The 15,103-nt window shown below is 40.6% G+C and overlaps 1 protein-coding gene across 4 annotated transcripts in view; it reads left to right on the forward strand.

Moving 5' to 3' along the window:
* MIPEP (mitochondrial intermediate peptidase) overlaps positions 1–15,103 on the forward strand; it is a 203,196-nt gene that overhangs the window by 78,301 nt on the left and 109,792 nt on the right. For all 4 annotated transcript variants that reach the window (XM_026493001.4, XM_026493004.4, XM_048215623.2 and 1 more), the window contains exons 11-14: positions 3,881–4,034; positions 5,687–5,764; positions 6,367–6,571; positions 8,313–8,422. In XM_026493001.4, coding sequence (XP_026348786.2) covers positions 3,881–4,034; positions 5,687–5,764; positions 6,367–6,571; positions 8,313–8,422 — 547 coding nt within the window. The remainder of the gene's footprint in view (positions 1–3,880; positions 4,035–5,686; positions 5,765–6,366; positions 6,572–8,312; positions 8,423–15,103) is intronic.

The following is a 15,103-nucleotide window of genomic DNA, read 5'->3' on the forward strand; positions in this document are numbered from 1 at the left end:
CTTCATTTGGAAAGTTCTCAGCCACTATTACTTCAAATATTTCTTCTGTTCCTTTCTCCCTCTGTTCTCCTTCTGTAATTTCCATTACATGTACATTACATCTTTTATAATTATCCCACAGTTCTTTGGGTCTTCTCTTCTTTTTCATTCTTTTTTCTCTTTGCATCATACTCCTGGAAGTTTTTAGTGACATTTCTTCAAGCTCACGGATAGTTTTTTTGGCCATGTCCAGTCTACAGATGAGCATTTCCTTTGATTCTTTTTTATAGTTTCCCTCTCTCTGTTTACATTACCCATGAATCTTGTGTATTTCCTTAGAACCCTTGGCATGTTAATCATAGTTTTTTCTGAATTTTCAGTCTGGTTATTCTGACATCTCTATCATACATGAATCTCATTCTGATGCTTGTTCTGTTTCTTCAGACTGTGGTTTTTGTCTTATTGTTACTTGGAATTGTTTGGTGAAAGTTGGACTTGAAGTACTCACTGGCTGGGAGTTAGTTAGAATGTGTTTACTTTTGTAGTAGCTGTGGTGCTGGAGGCTCAACTTTTTCTTTTCTTTTCTTTATTTATTTTGGTCTCTGATATTGTATTTGGGTTTCTCTTGAGACTTCTACTTAAATAAGATCTGAGATGTGCAGTTTTTCAGTTGTATTCTCCTGTTACTTTACAGGATCCCTGCTGCTGTGGTGGTGAGGGTGGGGTGGGAGGGATGCATTCTAAAGTTCTGTGCTTAGGTCTCAGTCTGCTGTGGAGCCGGTGCCCCTCAGCTCTGACTTCTCCAAGTGCTTTTCAGTTTGCCTTCCCTGCTTTGATGGGACAGTGGGATTGGGTTGGATATTTCTTTTCTTCTAGGTAAGTTAGGCTCTGGTAAGATAATTTCTTTTGAGGGCAGCCTTGTTAAGAATAACAGAATGCTCTGGTGTATTTCAAAATGGCTGTTTTTTCCTTTCCCCTGCTGGAAGCATTGGGAGAATTTTTCTCCATCTTTACTGTGAGAACCTGGTAGGGCTCCTGGAGGTAAAACTCATAAAAGTGCGGGGACTCCCCCCCCTTTAAACTGGGCCGCCCTGGGGTTTTTAACTCAGATTTCTCTACACTGAGCCTCCAATTTGTCAGTTGTAGTTTAAATTTTCCTACCTTAGTGCTAGTCCACACTGGTGAGTTCTGTAAATTGTAATTCTCTGTATTTGCCTGCTGGTCTTTATATTTTAGGGGGCAGCAATTTGCTCTGTGACCTCGGTTCTCTGCTGGATACAAGAAGAGTTGTTGATTTTTAGTTATTTGGGCATTTTACTTGTTGTTAGGATGGAATAATGCCGTCTAGGCTCCTTATAAGCTGGAACAGACTCCAGAAGCCTGCATTATTTCCTATTTTTACAACACATTTTCTCCCCCTTTTCCATGATGTCCCTATCTTTCATGCCCCGACAGCTCTGACTTTTCCTTGTCTTTCTTTTTATTTCTTCATCTGGAAGATCTGCTGCTGACCCTCTTCTCACACTGCAGCACCCTTTTCCAGTAACCTGTCTTCTTCTACAGCTTTAACTAACACCCGAGCAATGAGGCCTCAGTCTTAACTGAGTATCTGACATCTTATGGGCACTTCACAGTCAGTGTCTCCAGAATTGAATTTACTTTCTGTGGCTCCTCTATTCTTTTCCCACAACTGCACCCCACCCTCCTTTCTTCTCCCACAAACATACCCACCCTCCCTTCTTTCTTTTTTCCTGCTTTGTGCTCTGATTAAATGACTCTGCCATCCCATCCATCTGGCTCAAGCCAGAAACCTGTGTGTTATTCTAGACCATTCTTTCTCATTCACAACAGTCCCAAACATTTTCATCTCAAAGCAAAACAAATCCATATCTGCCTCCTCATCCTTGACCCCACTGCCTTTGCTTATGGTCAGGCCTAGTTTACCGTCTGCTCTCCCCGCCTCTCCTGCATTCCTCCCTCCACACTGTCAACGGTGCAGTGTTCCAGAAAGCATCAGATTGCTTCTCTGTTGCCTACAAAAGCAGTCTCCCATGTCTCCCAATCTGTAAACAATCTGCTGAGAGTGTGGACGTACTGCATTAGAAATTTTGTTTAAATTTATTTTTATTTCAACTTGTAAAAATGTATCCTTTTTTTTTGTTTTGAAATGTAGTAGAACAGCAACACATGAATATAATTTATAAATAAACATCTATTAGGTTGAATACTTAAAAATTCTTTTAATGATTGCAGTACATAGTCAAAAAGTTGAGAGACCACATGCCTCCAATATGAAATCCCAACCCCTCAGGTTTATGTCTGAGGCCCTCAGTTCTCTGGACCCTGCCCACGTGTGTCCAGACTCCCCTCCCTCTCTTTTCCCGTTGATCCCCTGCATCATGAACTGGCTTATATTTAGCCACTGGTTTCGAAGTTTCCAGGCTGCTTCATGACTTCACACTGCTGCTTCTCCCTGGAATTCCCTTATTACTTCTCCCTGCCCTTATTCCTCATCCCCACCCCACCCAGCAGACTCCTGTTTCTGAATTCCTTTCTGTGACCCCTTCCTGTTTCTACCCTCTCTTCCACAAGTGAAATCATCATACCCTCTTGCTGTCCTGCTGTCTGTGTCCTTCTCTCAGTCCTCTGACTGTGTCTCTAGCACCTACTCCGCTGCTGCCCCAGGCTAAGGAGAACAGAGTCGTCTGTCCTCCTCTCCGCCTCTTTCACAGTGAGCCCCTTAGAGACAGACGCTCCCCTCATTCCTTACCTCCAACAGTAGGTTTCTTGACAACCTGCACAAGTATATGAATCAATGAGCAGGGGCATATCTTTGACCAGTGAGATTATGTTTTTATGAAAAATTGATCAGGAATTAAGTTGTAAATTTGTGGATTTCTATAGTCAAACTCTCTTTTGTGGTGTAATTTATACATGCTCACTAAATCCAGTCATCCATTTAGTAATAAGCATACGTTTGTATATGTTCTGGATGCAAGTTTATATATATTTTGTTTTAACTTTTATTAATTAATTTTTCTTGAAGTATAGTTGACACACAGTGTTATGGTAGTTTCCGGTGTACAACATAGTGATTCGACAAGTTTATATGTAAACTACACAAATGTAGCTACCTTCTGTCGCCATAGGTACATATTTTGTTAATTCCAGGGAGTAGAAATAGAAGAAGCACCCACTATTATTCTAGAGCCGTTCTTTCTAGCTGTGGTCATAATGTTTGGCCTGACCTAATGACTCAAAAGTGACCACTGACATCACATATTCTGGATGTACTTTGGCTTATGTTGGAAGAGGACATAAAAAGCCATTTTTGAATGAAAATAATTAACCTTGCCAGTATGTTATGCTTCGTTTTAGGTATATAACTGTAAAACAGATGAATCAATATGTTAGAGACTTTTTCCATTAACAAATATTTTACTAGAGATAAGATTTAAATTCACTTAGTATGCCTCAGGACTTGAATTTGTTTGATATAAGTCACAATTTTTTAGACTAGAACATTTCATATTTCATTATAGCTCAAACTGGTCAGATTCTGTCTGTAGGTATGCACAGAGGAGCGTGTATAGTGTGGCTAATTGAGGTAGATTGGTTAATTAAGTCAGTGCAAGTAAATAACCTGAAAAAGATGAAGTTTAGGGAATGGTGTGTCTACCTTAATTACTCATTACTAACATTACTCTTACTACTAAGAAGTACTATTTACTACTAAAAATAATGAGACTGCATTTCTTCTGAAAATCCCTTGAAAGGTAGAGCTGTACCTTTCTGCTTTCAATCCTTTTTTTACCTATCATGATCCGCAATTTTAAATGAAGAGTTAACTGAACTTAAGGAATTGAAGTAAATAAAATTGAACCTCTTTTCTTTTTTTCAGGTATAATATTGAGCCCAGTTTATATTGCCCATTTTTCTCCCTTGGAGCGTGCATGGAAGGCTTAAATATTTTGTTTACCAAACTGTTAGGAATTACATTATATGCAGAGCAGCCTGCAAAAGGAGAGGTGTGGTGTGAAGATGTTCGCAAACTGGTAAGCAGTCAGTTAATGCAGAGTTGCACTCCCTTATCGCTTGGGTTTGGTAATTGAGTTAATAGCAGTTCCATCTTCAAGTTAGCTTTGCCCCGATGGAGCGTGTCTCACCTTATTTCTGTTTCACAAAAAATCCAGGTCACCGCTTCTGATTTATAAAAAAAACATTTTCCTCTAAAATCAGTTGTTCCCTCCAATTGATAGAAACATATAATAGCAGAGTGAATTCTCTGAAAGAAATTTTTTTAGGGACTTGATAGAAAGTTGAGTCTCTGAATGTTGACAAATTCTGGTTAAAGAGAAATTTGTCATTACTTTTCATAGTCCTGCAGTGCTCAGTGTCCCTTTTGGTTAATTCCAGAATTCATTGCATCTGTCACTTTTCGTTTTTTTGCAACCCCCTTCCCATCTTGTAGGAACTTATATTTGCATGATATATTGATCTATATCCTGTGTTCTAATGTGAGCTCAAGCCCATCTACCCCTTCTCCTATTAGAGCCCACATATGTGACTATATTTATTTTTTCTTGATAAGATCGTGATCTATCACAAAGGCTTTGTGTTGTTGCTGTGCTGTTTTACTTTCTGCCTATATGAGTACCACGGTGTCCTCTGTTCACTGTATTTCAAGGAAAGAAAGCTATCTCATGGTCTCCTGGCTGTGTTCTGTGAGAGAATGCGCGTGCTGATAGAATTGAAAGGCTAGAGTAGGAGCACACTTGATCACCGCACTAATTACCTGATCACTTGTGTATCGTGCACGTCACAAAGTGGTGGAGACTGATAGAGTGCAGAGATAAAATGAAAGAAGAACTGGTAAGAGTGAAAGGACAAAACGCGGGTAATGAAAAGTTTCCCCCATTGCAGAGTGTGAGCCCCACCAGGCTTCCCCCATTAGAGTTTGAGCACACTAGGCTTCCCATGCTGTGGGGTGTGGGCCCCACCTTGGGCGGCACTCTTTGCCAGTTTTGTTCACTGCTGATATCCGAATGCCTTGGTAAGTTCCAAGCACCTAGTTGGTGCATAAGAGATATTTGTTGAACTAATAAATATATGCCTGCACGAAGTTGTAAGGCATAAAGCTCAGGTTGCCTGGGGAACAATCCTCAAGTTGTGACAAGGCGAAGGAGGCAAGCTGGAGGCCAGCTGTTGAGCTCTCCATGAGCCGTGCACCTTTTATAGGCCCAATTTGAGGGATGAGAATAAATAATGATATTACTTATCTTCAACTGAAGCCAGAAGTAGCCTTCTGTTGTATCTGAATTCAAGGGTTAGCATTTTGGGGGGTATGTCCACATTGTAAGATTTAGATCTAGAATTGTCTAGCCAGCACTTGTTCTCAAGTGTATGGGGAGGTTTGTGAACCGTCTGAAGAGCTGGGTTTGGTCTCAGTGTCGTGAGGCACTGGCAGTCGGGACAAAGGGCTCGAACAAGGAGGGTTTCCTCTCTTGGACAGAATCCCCAAATTAAAGTCCTCTAAGAGATGAAGGGACATTAGAATCTATTTCTAAATCATGTGGGATGTAGAAAGTAATAAAATGTCTCTAGTTATGGCTCTGAATGTTTTATATTTAGATTCTTGTTAGGGATGTCTTTCCACTTTTAGAGTTTCCAATGGCTTCCTTCATCACTAAATGTCATTTTTTTCCAGGCCGTGGTTCATGAATCTGAGGGATTGTTGGGGTACATTTACTGTGATTTCTTCCAGCGAGCAGACAAACCACATCAGGTGATGCTTTATGTGACTTTATATGACTCAATGTTTCCAAGACTCAGTTTCAGTTTCCCCATCTGAACAATGAGAGAGCTGCCTCAGGGGGTTATTATGAAGAAAAAGTGATACAATCTATGTGAATCTCAGCCTGTTAGAGAAAGTTACTCCAAATTCCTCCCTTTGTGATAGAGTTCATTGCTTCTGAGCGATAAAGACAGTAGATAGAAGTGTCTCCCAGTTCATTGCCCAACACATAGAAGGGGGTCAGTAAACCTTAGCGTCCCTCCCCACAGTAGCTTCGTGTCTGTCCCTTCCCACTTGCTTGTGTACTGTTTAGCGTCTGGATCTAAGCTGGTATAGCATCACGTCAATACATATTTTTGGAGTGAACGAGTGAATGAATCAACACAAGTGCAAGGTAGTACTGGTGTTTTAAAAAACTGAAAATTTTAGCAAAATAAAAAATGTTAAGAAAAAGTGTCTATAACTAAATAAATGGAAGAATAGAATTAAGGTAAATTGAACTGAGATATCTTGGTTTAAATTTATATTCATTAAGACTATTTTATTCTTCAGATCACCTAATATTTTCTTCTCCGGTTTTCTGATTCTTCAAGGATTGTCATTTTACAATCCGTGGAGGCAGATTAAAGGAAGATGGAGAGTATCAGCTCCCAGTCGTAGTTCTCATGCTGAATCTTCCCCATTCCTCAAGGAATTCACCAACTTTATTAACACCTGGAATGATGGAAAATCTCTTCCATGAAATGGGGCATGCCATGCATTCTATGCTGGGACGTACCCGTTACCAACATGTCACTGGTGAGCCATGAAGAGGGGACTTCTGTTTTATTTTAAATTGGAAAAAAAAAAGCTCTTTATTTAGAAAATCTGATCATTTAACATTGTCAGGTGGTCATTTATTGCAGGTTGCCTCATCTGGTCCTTCTGGTTGTTATGCAACCTGATCGTCTGACATTTTTCTCCTTCCTTGCTAACAGTTCTGACTGAGGACTGTCTCAGTTGTCTTCTGAGTTTGCGCTTTTACATTTTATCATGTTTTATATGGAATTGAAGTTTTTGGCTATGTGTGTGGGAATAAATACATGTCTCCTTAGTACCTAGCACAGAGTTAGTAAGGGAAAGAATATTGCCTCTTTTTCTCCAAAATCAGTTAGAATACATATTAAAGCATGCTGAAAAAATATTTTCCTATGCTTTCCCTCCTGTATAAAATGCCAGTCTTTCATGCTGGTATGTGGCCATATTTGGTGATATTAAATGTAGACTTTCCTCTTAGTTGTCTCATCTCTGAGTCTTAAGCTCACTATCCTAATGGTCAGCTTTAGATCATGTGCCAAATTGCTTTTAGTTATTCATTAACTAACTTTGTATACATAGTATTTTGGGAGAGAAGAAGATATTTGAAAAGACTATAGATGAGCTGGACAGAATCATAAAATGTCACCAAAAAGTTCTACAGGATTTATTGCTTTAAGTTATTTTAAGTTTAAAATACTGCTTTTCTGCATTGACTTTGTTATAAGAAGCAAACAATGATTTTAAAAAAGGTACTTTTAAAACAAATGAAGGGTATGGATAAAGAAGAAGTGATATATATATACTATGGAATTGTACTCAGCCATAAAGAATGAGAACTTACCATTTGAAACAACATGGATGGAGCTAGAGGGTATTACACTAAGTGAAATAAATCAGACAGAGAAAGACAAATACCAGATGATTTCACTTATTTGTGGAATCTAAAAAACAAATGAACAAATACACACACACGTACAAACCCAACAGATTTTTGGGGGAAGATTTTATTTATTTATTTATTTGACAGAGCGAGAGAGAGAGCACAAGTAAGCAGAGAGGCAGGCAGAGGGAGAAGCAGACTCCCCGCTGAGCAGGGAGCCCGACATGGGGCTTGATCCCAGGACTCTGGGATCGTGACCTGAGCCGAAGCAGACGCTCAACTGACTAAGCCACTCAGGCATCCCCAGATTTTTAAATACATAGAGGGAACTGGTGGTTGCCAGAGGGGATGGGCGAAATAGGAGAAGGGGATTAAGAGGTATTAACCTCCAGTTATAAAATAAGTAAGTCATGGAGGTGAAGAGTACAGCATAGGGAATAGAACAAACAAACAAACAAATAAGTAAAGGATAAAAGTATTTGGTGGTAGAGTTCGGTGAATTAATACAAATGGTATATTAATTGTAAGTATGTTTTAATTTGTGTCTCTTTTATAGTCCAGCATAGCTGAGGACGGATTTGTTTGTAGAGGGTGTGAGCCATTGCTTTACAAGGTGTTTTATCCAGCTGTGCAAATATTTTGTTTTACTTTTGATATATAGGAAAATATATGGGATTATAATAAACTTTTCTGCAAATATGTGCAATAATTTTATAGAACTAAAATATTGATTTAATGAATTAAATCTTATCATAGTTCATCAGAAGTCCAAATAAAAGTTTTAAAAGAGTACATAAAAAGTAAGATAAATAAGTTGATTTGATTCATGCCAACTTTTTTTTTCTTTTTCCCCCATTTTAGGGACCAGGTGCCCTACTGACTTTGCTGAGGTTCCGTCTATTCTGATGGAGTACTTTGCAAATGACTATCGAGTGGTTACCCAGTTTGCCAGACATTACCAGACCGGGCAGGTAGGGGAGAGCACCTCCGTGGTGCCATCTTCTGGGTGATGGCAGTCCGCTTTCCTGGCCTGCCATGTAACGTGGAGCTCCTCAGAACTCTGACCCTCTCTCAGTGCCAGAATCCTTCCACCTTATTTTTATTTTATTTTAATTTTTTTTGCCAGCCAGTAGGATCGTAGTGTTGACAGAGAGCTGCTCTGTGTTCTGTACTATGTCTAGCCCATTTAGTCCTCACAACCATCCCCTGAGGGAGGTGATTCGTTCCTGTTTTCCAGAGGGGGAAACAAGCGGACTCTGGATAACAGGCCTTCAAACCTGCCTCGCTTCAAAAAAGCCAGTGGTCTTCCCTCTTTTATTTATGGTTCTGAGTATTTGTTCTCTTGGTCTAAATTGTCCCAGTGTTTTGTAAAGCTGAACGGCCTGGCCATATTTCCCCCTCATGCCTTGCACAAGAGGTCTGAAAATTCCTCAACTTCAGGGTTTCAATTTCAATATTGGATTTAAAGTGGAAGTTTAAAGATTTTTAAGTTTTGTAAAGTAAGAAGACAATGAGAGATCTCTCATGACGAGTTGGCCGTAACCGACTATCGACATAGTGCAGTGTACCGTCCACATGTACTTTATGAAAGATCTTCTTTCCCTTCTCGGAGAACTTTAATTATATAATATCACATCAGTTAGTGTTTCCCCCCTTAGAATGTACCTCCTTGAGCGCAGGTGTGAAATTATAGTCATCTTTGGATCCTCAGCACTTAGAATCCCGCAGCACAGAAGAAGCACTGAAAGAAATTATAAATGAAGGAATGAATGGAATCAGAAAAAGCACCAAATCCACCTTTATGTGTGACCCTTTTCCTAATATGATTTGGTCAGTTCTGATTTTGGGGGTTGATTTCATCTAACTGTTCTTGTCAACTGTAGAATAACGGAGGAGTTTCTGGCTAACTAATCTGACTGGGTCTTCATCATAATCTATCTCCGTTACTAAGGTGACAGGATTGAGATATTGGTGATCAATTAGCTACGTGTCCATTAACCCGCAGCGGTAACTTGGCCAATAACAGAAACACAGGCCATCAGATAGTAGCACAATCTGCCCATGGGTTCACATTTTGGGGTTTGGGAATGATCAGGAAGGCCTGATTAAGTCTCTCCTTTGGTGCTTACTCCCTTGCCGCCCTTCGCCTGTTGTGGGGGAGCAGAGCACGCCGCGTGTTGGGGCAGAGCTACACGCACGGGGCACAGGACCGTGAAGGACAGCCCCGTGAACTTTGCCGGGGATGCTGGGAGAGGTTTCATGCAGGAACTGCTGGAGGAGGGATGCCTGGGTGGCGCAGTCGTTAGGCGGCTGCCTTCGGCTCAGGGCGTGATCCTGGCGTTCAGGGATCGAGTCCCACATCGGGCTCCTCCGCTGGGAGCCTGCTTCTTCCTCTCCCACTCCCCCTGCTTGTGTTCCCTCTCTCGCTGGCAGTCTCTCTGTCACATAAATAAATAAAATCTTTAAAAAAAAAAAAAAAAAAAAAGGAACTGCTGGAGGAGCCAGGTCTGGAAAAAATATGCGAAGGGGGAAGTTTGCCAGTCAGCTCTCAGCAGCCCCTTTCCATCTCATTAAAATATATTTATTGAGAACACGAAGGACATACATAGGTCCTTCGGTCAGGAAGTAGTTATTGAGTTTTTATTATGTACCAGGCACTGTTCTCAGCATCTGAGAAACAGCCAGGAGTAAGTGAAACAACATTCTAACTCTCAAGGTCTTTAAATCTCAGGGGAACTAAGACAGTGCTAAAGACAAGGTTATTCCAGCCCAAAGAAAAAGCCTGTAAAGTCATGGAAAAATCTGAGACCATGCAAGATGCTGGCAGTGGCAAGAGCAGAAGGAGGAGAGAGGAGAGACGGAAGAAGACACTGTAATGTTCTGGTTTTTAGGATTCGCTCCCAGTCTCTGCAGTCCTCTTGCCCCTACACACTTTTTAATCCCAGCTCATTTACTAGACCACCGTTTGTGACTTGACTAGTTTTTCTTGGCAGTGTTTACACTGAGCTTTGCTCTCACACTTCCTCTTGGGAGTTGTGTCTGGTCCTCCTGGCTCTCAGACAGCTGTGCCCCAACCCATTTTCTCATTAGCCTTCGGCAGGCAGCTTCCCTGGGTTCCATCTTTGAACTCGTGTCCTCACTCAGCCCTGAGTAGGGCTTAAGTGAAGGCTTGCAAATATGTAGTGAAGCGATGGGGAGGACCAGAATGAAGGCATTGGCCTTGGGGGGCCTGGAGAAGCAGTGTTCAGGAGTGACCGGGGACTTCATTGGAAGGGTTTGAGGCTAGTTGGCTAAGAGAGATGAGAGAGGGGAATCAAAGATGGAGGCTCCGTGAAAAGAGAATTCCGGAAGAAGTCCGACTTTGAGGAAGGAAGATGCAGTTCTTTTTTGGCTGTATCCATGGGGCCGTTAGTAACACAACTCTGAAATCCAGAATCAAATAGAATCTGCAGCATGGGGGGGGTAACTGGTATAGAGTTGGCCGTTAAAGTATAGCCTGTGAGAGGAAAGCAGGAGACATCCGAAGCAGCAGCATCACCAGGCAAGGAGCCGTCCGAGGAGCTCAGATTGCCAAGGGGCCCTGAACACTGAGCTCGGAGTTACTGTAGCAGCTCACTGTGGGCCTCTCAGAGTAATACAGCAACAAGGTAAACCTTGGCCTGAAATTCACCACAACGACCAAAGTCAGTTTTAAAATTGTTCTCTATTTACAGAACAATCCGAGGAGCAAAGAAAGGCAAGAGCCACTGCTTGGAGGATAGTGTAATGTCCCAAAAAAGGACAATTCTTATTTTATTACGACACTCTTCCATAAGAAGAGCCATTTTTGAGTAAGAGAGTTTCAAGAAAACAATATTAAGTCCAAAAATACACTTCAAACTAAATGAAACAGGAAAGAAGCAGTAAGCCTCTTTGAATTAATTCAAGTTTCAGACTCACAGGGCACGTCCAGTGGGCCAAAGGGGCTTGCAGACACAGTCTCCGAAGAATTTAAAATAATTCTGCGATTCATATGGAGAACAGAAAGAGTGCCAGGAGGCAAGAAACGTGTAAATGCCTTGAGTTTCACAAAGGGCTTGCCCCTTCTTGTCACTAATTAAGATACCAAGTGGCTAGATGATTTCATTTTAAGGGCAGTTCTAGCCTTAAGGACAAGGAGTTAATTCCCTGAAATCCAAGGCTTTGTAAATAAATGACATTAAAGCCCGTAAGAATAACTGGGTTGCATCTTTATGCTTCATTTCCTATTCTGCTATCTATTAGGAAAGGATTTTTTTTTTCTTTCTTACCATCATGTGGTGTGTTCTAGAGAACTCTCAGAGTAAGGATAATATATCAGTGACTTATTAACACCTACAAGTTTTTTTATCTGAACTAGATGCATGGCATGGCCAATGAATTCCTTGTGGTTGAGGAATGAGAAGTATGCTTATCAGATTTGCAGGGGCCGTACAGCTGTCAGAGATAACAAATGCCAGAGGTGCTCATTTCAGATTCGCAACTGTCTTGACAAGCTACAACATCAAAGTTAAAGTGGAATTTCTTGTCCATTAATCTTAAAATTAATAACACAGGTAGAGAAGGAGTACAGACTTGGTAGCGGCTCATGCGGAAAACTCCCAGGTTTTTGGACATGGTAGACTGAACCCGAATCAATAGTCTGATGGGGTTTCCCCACTGATCTTCCGGCTCAGGCTACATTAGGGAGCTGTGCCATCCAGGCAACTGAAGGTTACTGTCTCTCTTCCCCTCTCAGTGCTTCTTGCTTCCCACCTTGAGCTAACCCCTTTTCAGTTGCTCCCAGTAAGTGGAAAATTATCTGCAGGTGGCCCCGTGCTTCTGGAAGAATGATCCTTATTCCCCCTTAAACATTGTAAGATGCAACTTCTTTTTTAGTTGTACTAAAAATAATGTAAAAGTTACCATCTGAACCATGTTTTGGTGTGCTAGTCAGTGGTAGGAAGTACATTCTTATTTTTTGCTCCCGTCCCAACTACCCATCTCTAGAACTTTCCTCATTTTACAAAACTGAAGTTCTGTCCCTGTTAACTCCCCAGTTCTTCTTCCCCAGCCCCCGGCAACCACCTTTCTACCTTCTGTCTCTATGAATTCGACTACTCCAGGTACCTCACATCGATGGAATCCTGCAGTATTTGCCCTTTTGTACCTTAGCATAATGTTTTTAAGGCTCATCGTGTTGTAGCCTTTGTCGGAGTTTCCTTCTTTTTAAAGGCTGAATAACATTCCATTGCATGTATAGATCACATTTTGTGTGTCTCTGCATCCGTTGATGGATACTTGGGTTGCTTCCGACGTTTGACTGTTGTGAATAATGCTTCTAGGAACATGGGTTTACAAATACCTGCTAGAGTCTCTGTTTTCAGTTCCTTTGCATATATACCAGGAAGTGAGATTGCTGGATCATATAGAAATTCTATTTTAAATATTTTGAGGAACCACTACAGAGTTCTCTACAGTGGCTGCATCATTTTACATTCCTGCTCCGCTCATTGTTGAGCACAAGGTTCCAATTTCTCCATATCCTCATCAACACTTGTTAGTTTTGGATTTTTTGGTAGTAGCCATCCTAATGGGTGTGAAGTGGTGTCTCATTGTGGTTTTGATTTTCATTTGCTTAATGGCTAGTGATGTTGTTGAACGTCTTTTTATGTGCTTTTCGACTCCTTGGATATCTTCAAAGAAACGTCAGTTCAAGTCTTTTGCTCATATTGTAATTGGGTTGTCTGTTTTTTTGGTTGGGGAGTTGTAGGAGTTCTTTATGTATTCTTAAGATTAAACCCTTATCAGATAAATGATTTGCAAGTATTTTCTTCCATTCTGTGGGTTGCCTTTTCAGTCTGTTGATTGTGTCCTTCGATGTACAGTTTTTAATTTTGATATAGTCCAGCTAATCTATTTTTTTCTTTTGTTGGCTGTGCTTTTGATATCATATCCATGAAATCATTGCCAGATTTGATGTTATGAAGCTTTTCCTGTATGTTTTTTTCTAAGAGTTTTATAGTTTTTAAGTCTTATGTTTAGGTCTTTGATTTATTTTGAGTTAATTTTAGTAGATGATGCAACTTTTTTTTTCTTATTTTAGTAATTCTGAAACTAACATTTCTTGTTAGCCATCTATTTATTTGTTTAATGTCCCCCTCCCCATCTATTATGAAATTACATATACATTTTTTTTTCTTTTTTAACAATGATTGCATTCCCGGATTCAAGGAAATAAGATAGTCTTAGCCCCTACCCCAAAGTTGAAAATGCTATGCATTTCCATAATGTAGTCTAAAAGCCTGACGCTTGACTCTCATCCTGTGTATCTCCGTGAGGAAGCTAGGCTGTCTCTGACTCTCAGATTATTTGGAGTATCCAGAGTTTTTCTCATTGTTATTTTACAGGCAGGGATGAAGATCAAATATATATTTCTTATATCACAACATCACATCGCCCTATTTCCCTTCAGCAGTATCTGCCTCTGTTCCCTTTTGTCCATAGTTTCCAACAAATAATTTCTAAACCCCCTACTCTCCACCTGCCCCACACTTGCACTGTTCCCATCTTTTCCTACAGTACCCCCTCTGCATGTTGTATGGAGCAGGCGGCAAACCCAGTGTATTTCAGTGTGTCTTGAGTATTTTGTTCAGGGTGGGGTGCCTTGTTTTGCAGTAACATTGATGAGCTAGAAAACATGCTGAGGAGTGGCCTTCTGCATTAGTATAAAGTTAGAAACCATCTCATATTAGGAATGGTGTAAGACTAGAAAAAAGAAACTGCAGCATGTTGTATAATATCTGAAGGATGCCATTTCAGAGTAGAAAGTGTAATTGTTCTACGTCATTCCAGAAACAAACCAATGGTACTGGTAATAGTGGGTGGGATTATAATGAAGCAGGTCAGTAGATTTTTTCTCATGAGTGATTAGAAAGGAAATGCCTCTGAAAGTAATAAACTTTTAATATGTAATGTTGCAAAATAACATTTGTAGAATGAACAGCTGTGAAACTGCCATCCCACTTAAAAAGTAAAACATTATCATATGCTCCTCTCTGGAAGAAAGGACAGCCCTGAATTCTTATTAATTTTTGCTCAAAAATACTTTTTGCCACAGGAGTTATTTACCCACAAGCAGTGCGGTGTTTGGTTTTGTCTTTGAGCTGTTTATCCACAAGCAGTGCGGTGTTTGGTTTTGTCTTTGAGCTGTTTACCCACAAGCAGTGCGGTGTTTGGTTTTGTCTTTGAGCTGTACAGAAGCGGTACTACGCTGCTTATAACCTGTGATTTGCTTGTTCCAGTTATATGCCTGAAGCTCCTCAGGGGTGCGCGTAGCTGCAGTGTAGTTACTTCCAATTGAGTATAACATCCCATAATTTCTGAAGTCATTCCCCCGTCAGTGGGCACATGGCTTCTTCCAGGTTCTTGCTAGTTCACACAGTTCTGCTGTGAGCGTTTTTATACCTTTTATATTCATGTGGAAGGCTGGAATTGCTGGGTTTGTAGGGGATGCATGGTTTTCAGTTTATGTGATAATGCCAAATTGCTTTCCAAATATTTGTATTTATCTGCCTTCCTCCCAACAATGGTTCACATCACAGCACATTCTCATCAACATCTGATATTGTCGGAGTTTGAATTTTGCCAATTTT

Source organism: Ursus arctos, unplaced genomic scaffold (assembly GCF_023065955.2).
Source record: "Ursus arctos isolate Adak ecotype North America unplaced genomic scaffold, UrsArc2.0 scaffold_10, whole genome shotgun sequence".
NCBI lineage: Eukaryota > Metazoa > Chordata > Mammalia > Carnivora > Ursidae > Ursus > Ursus arctos.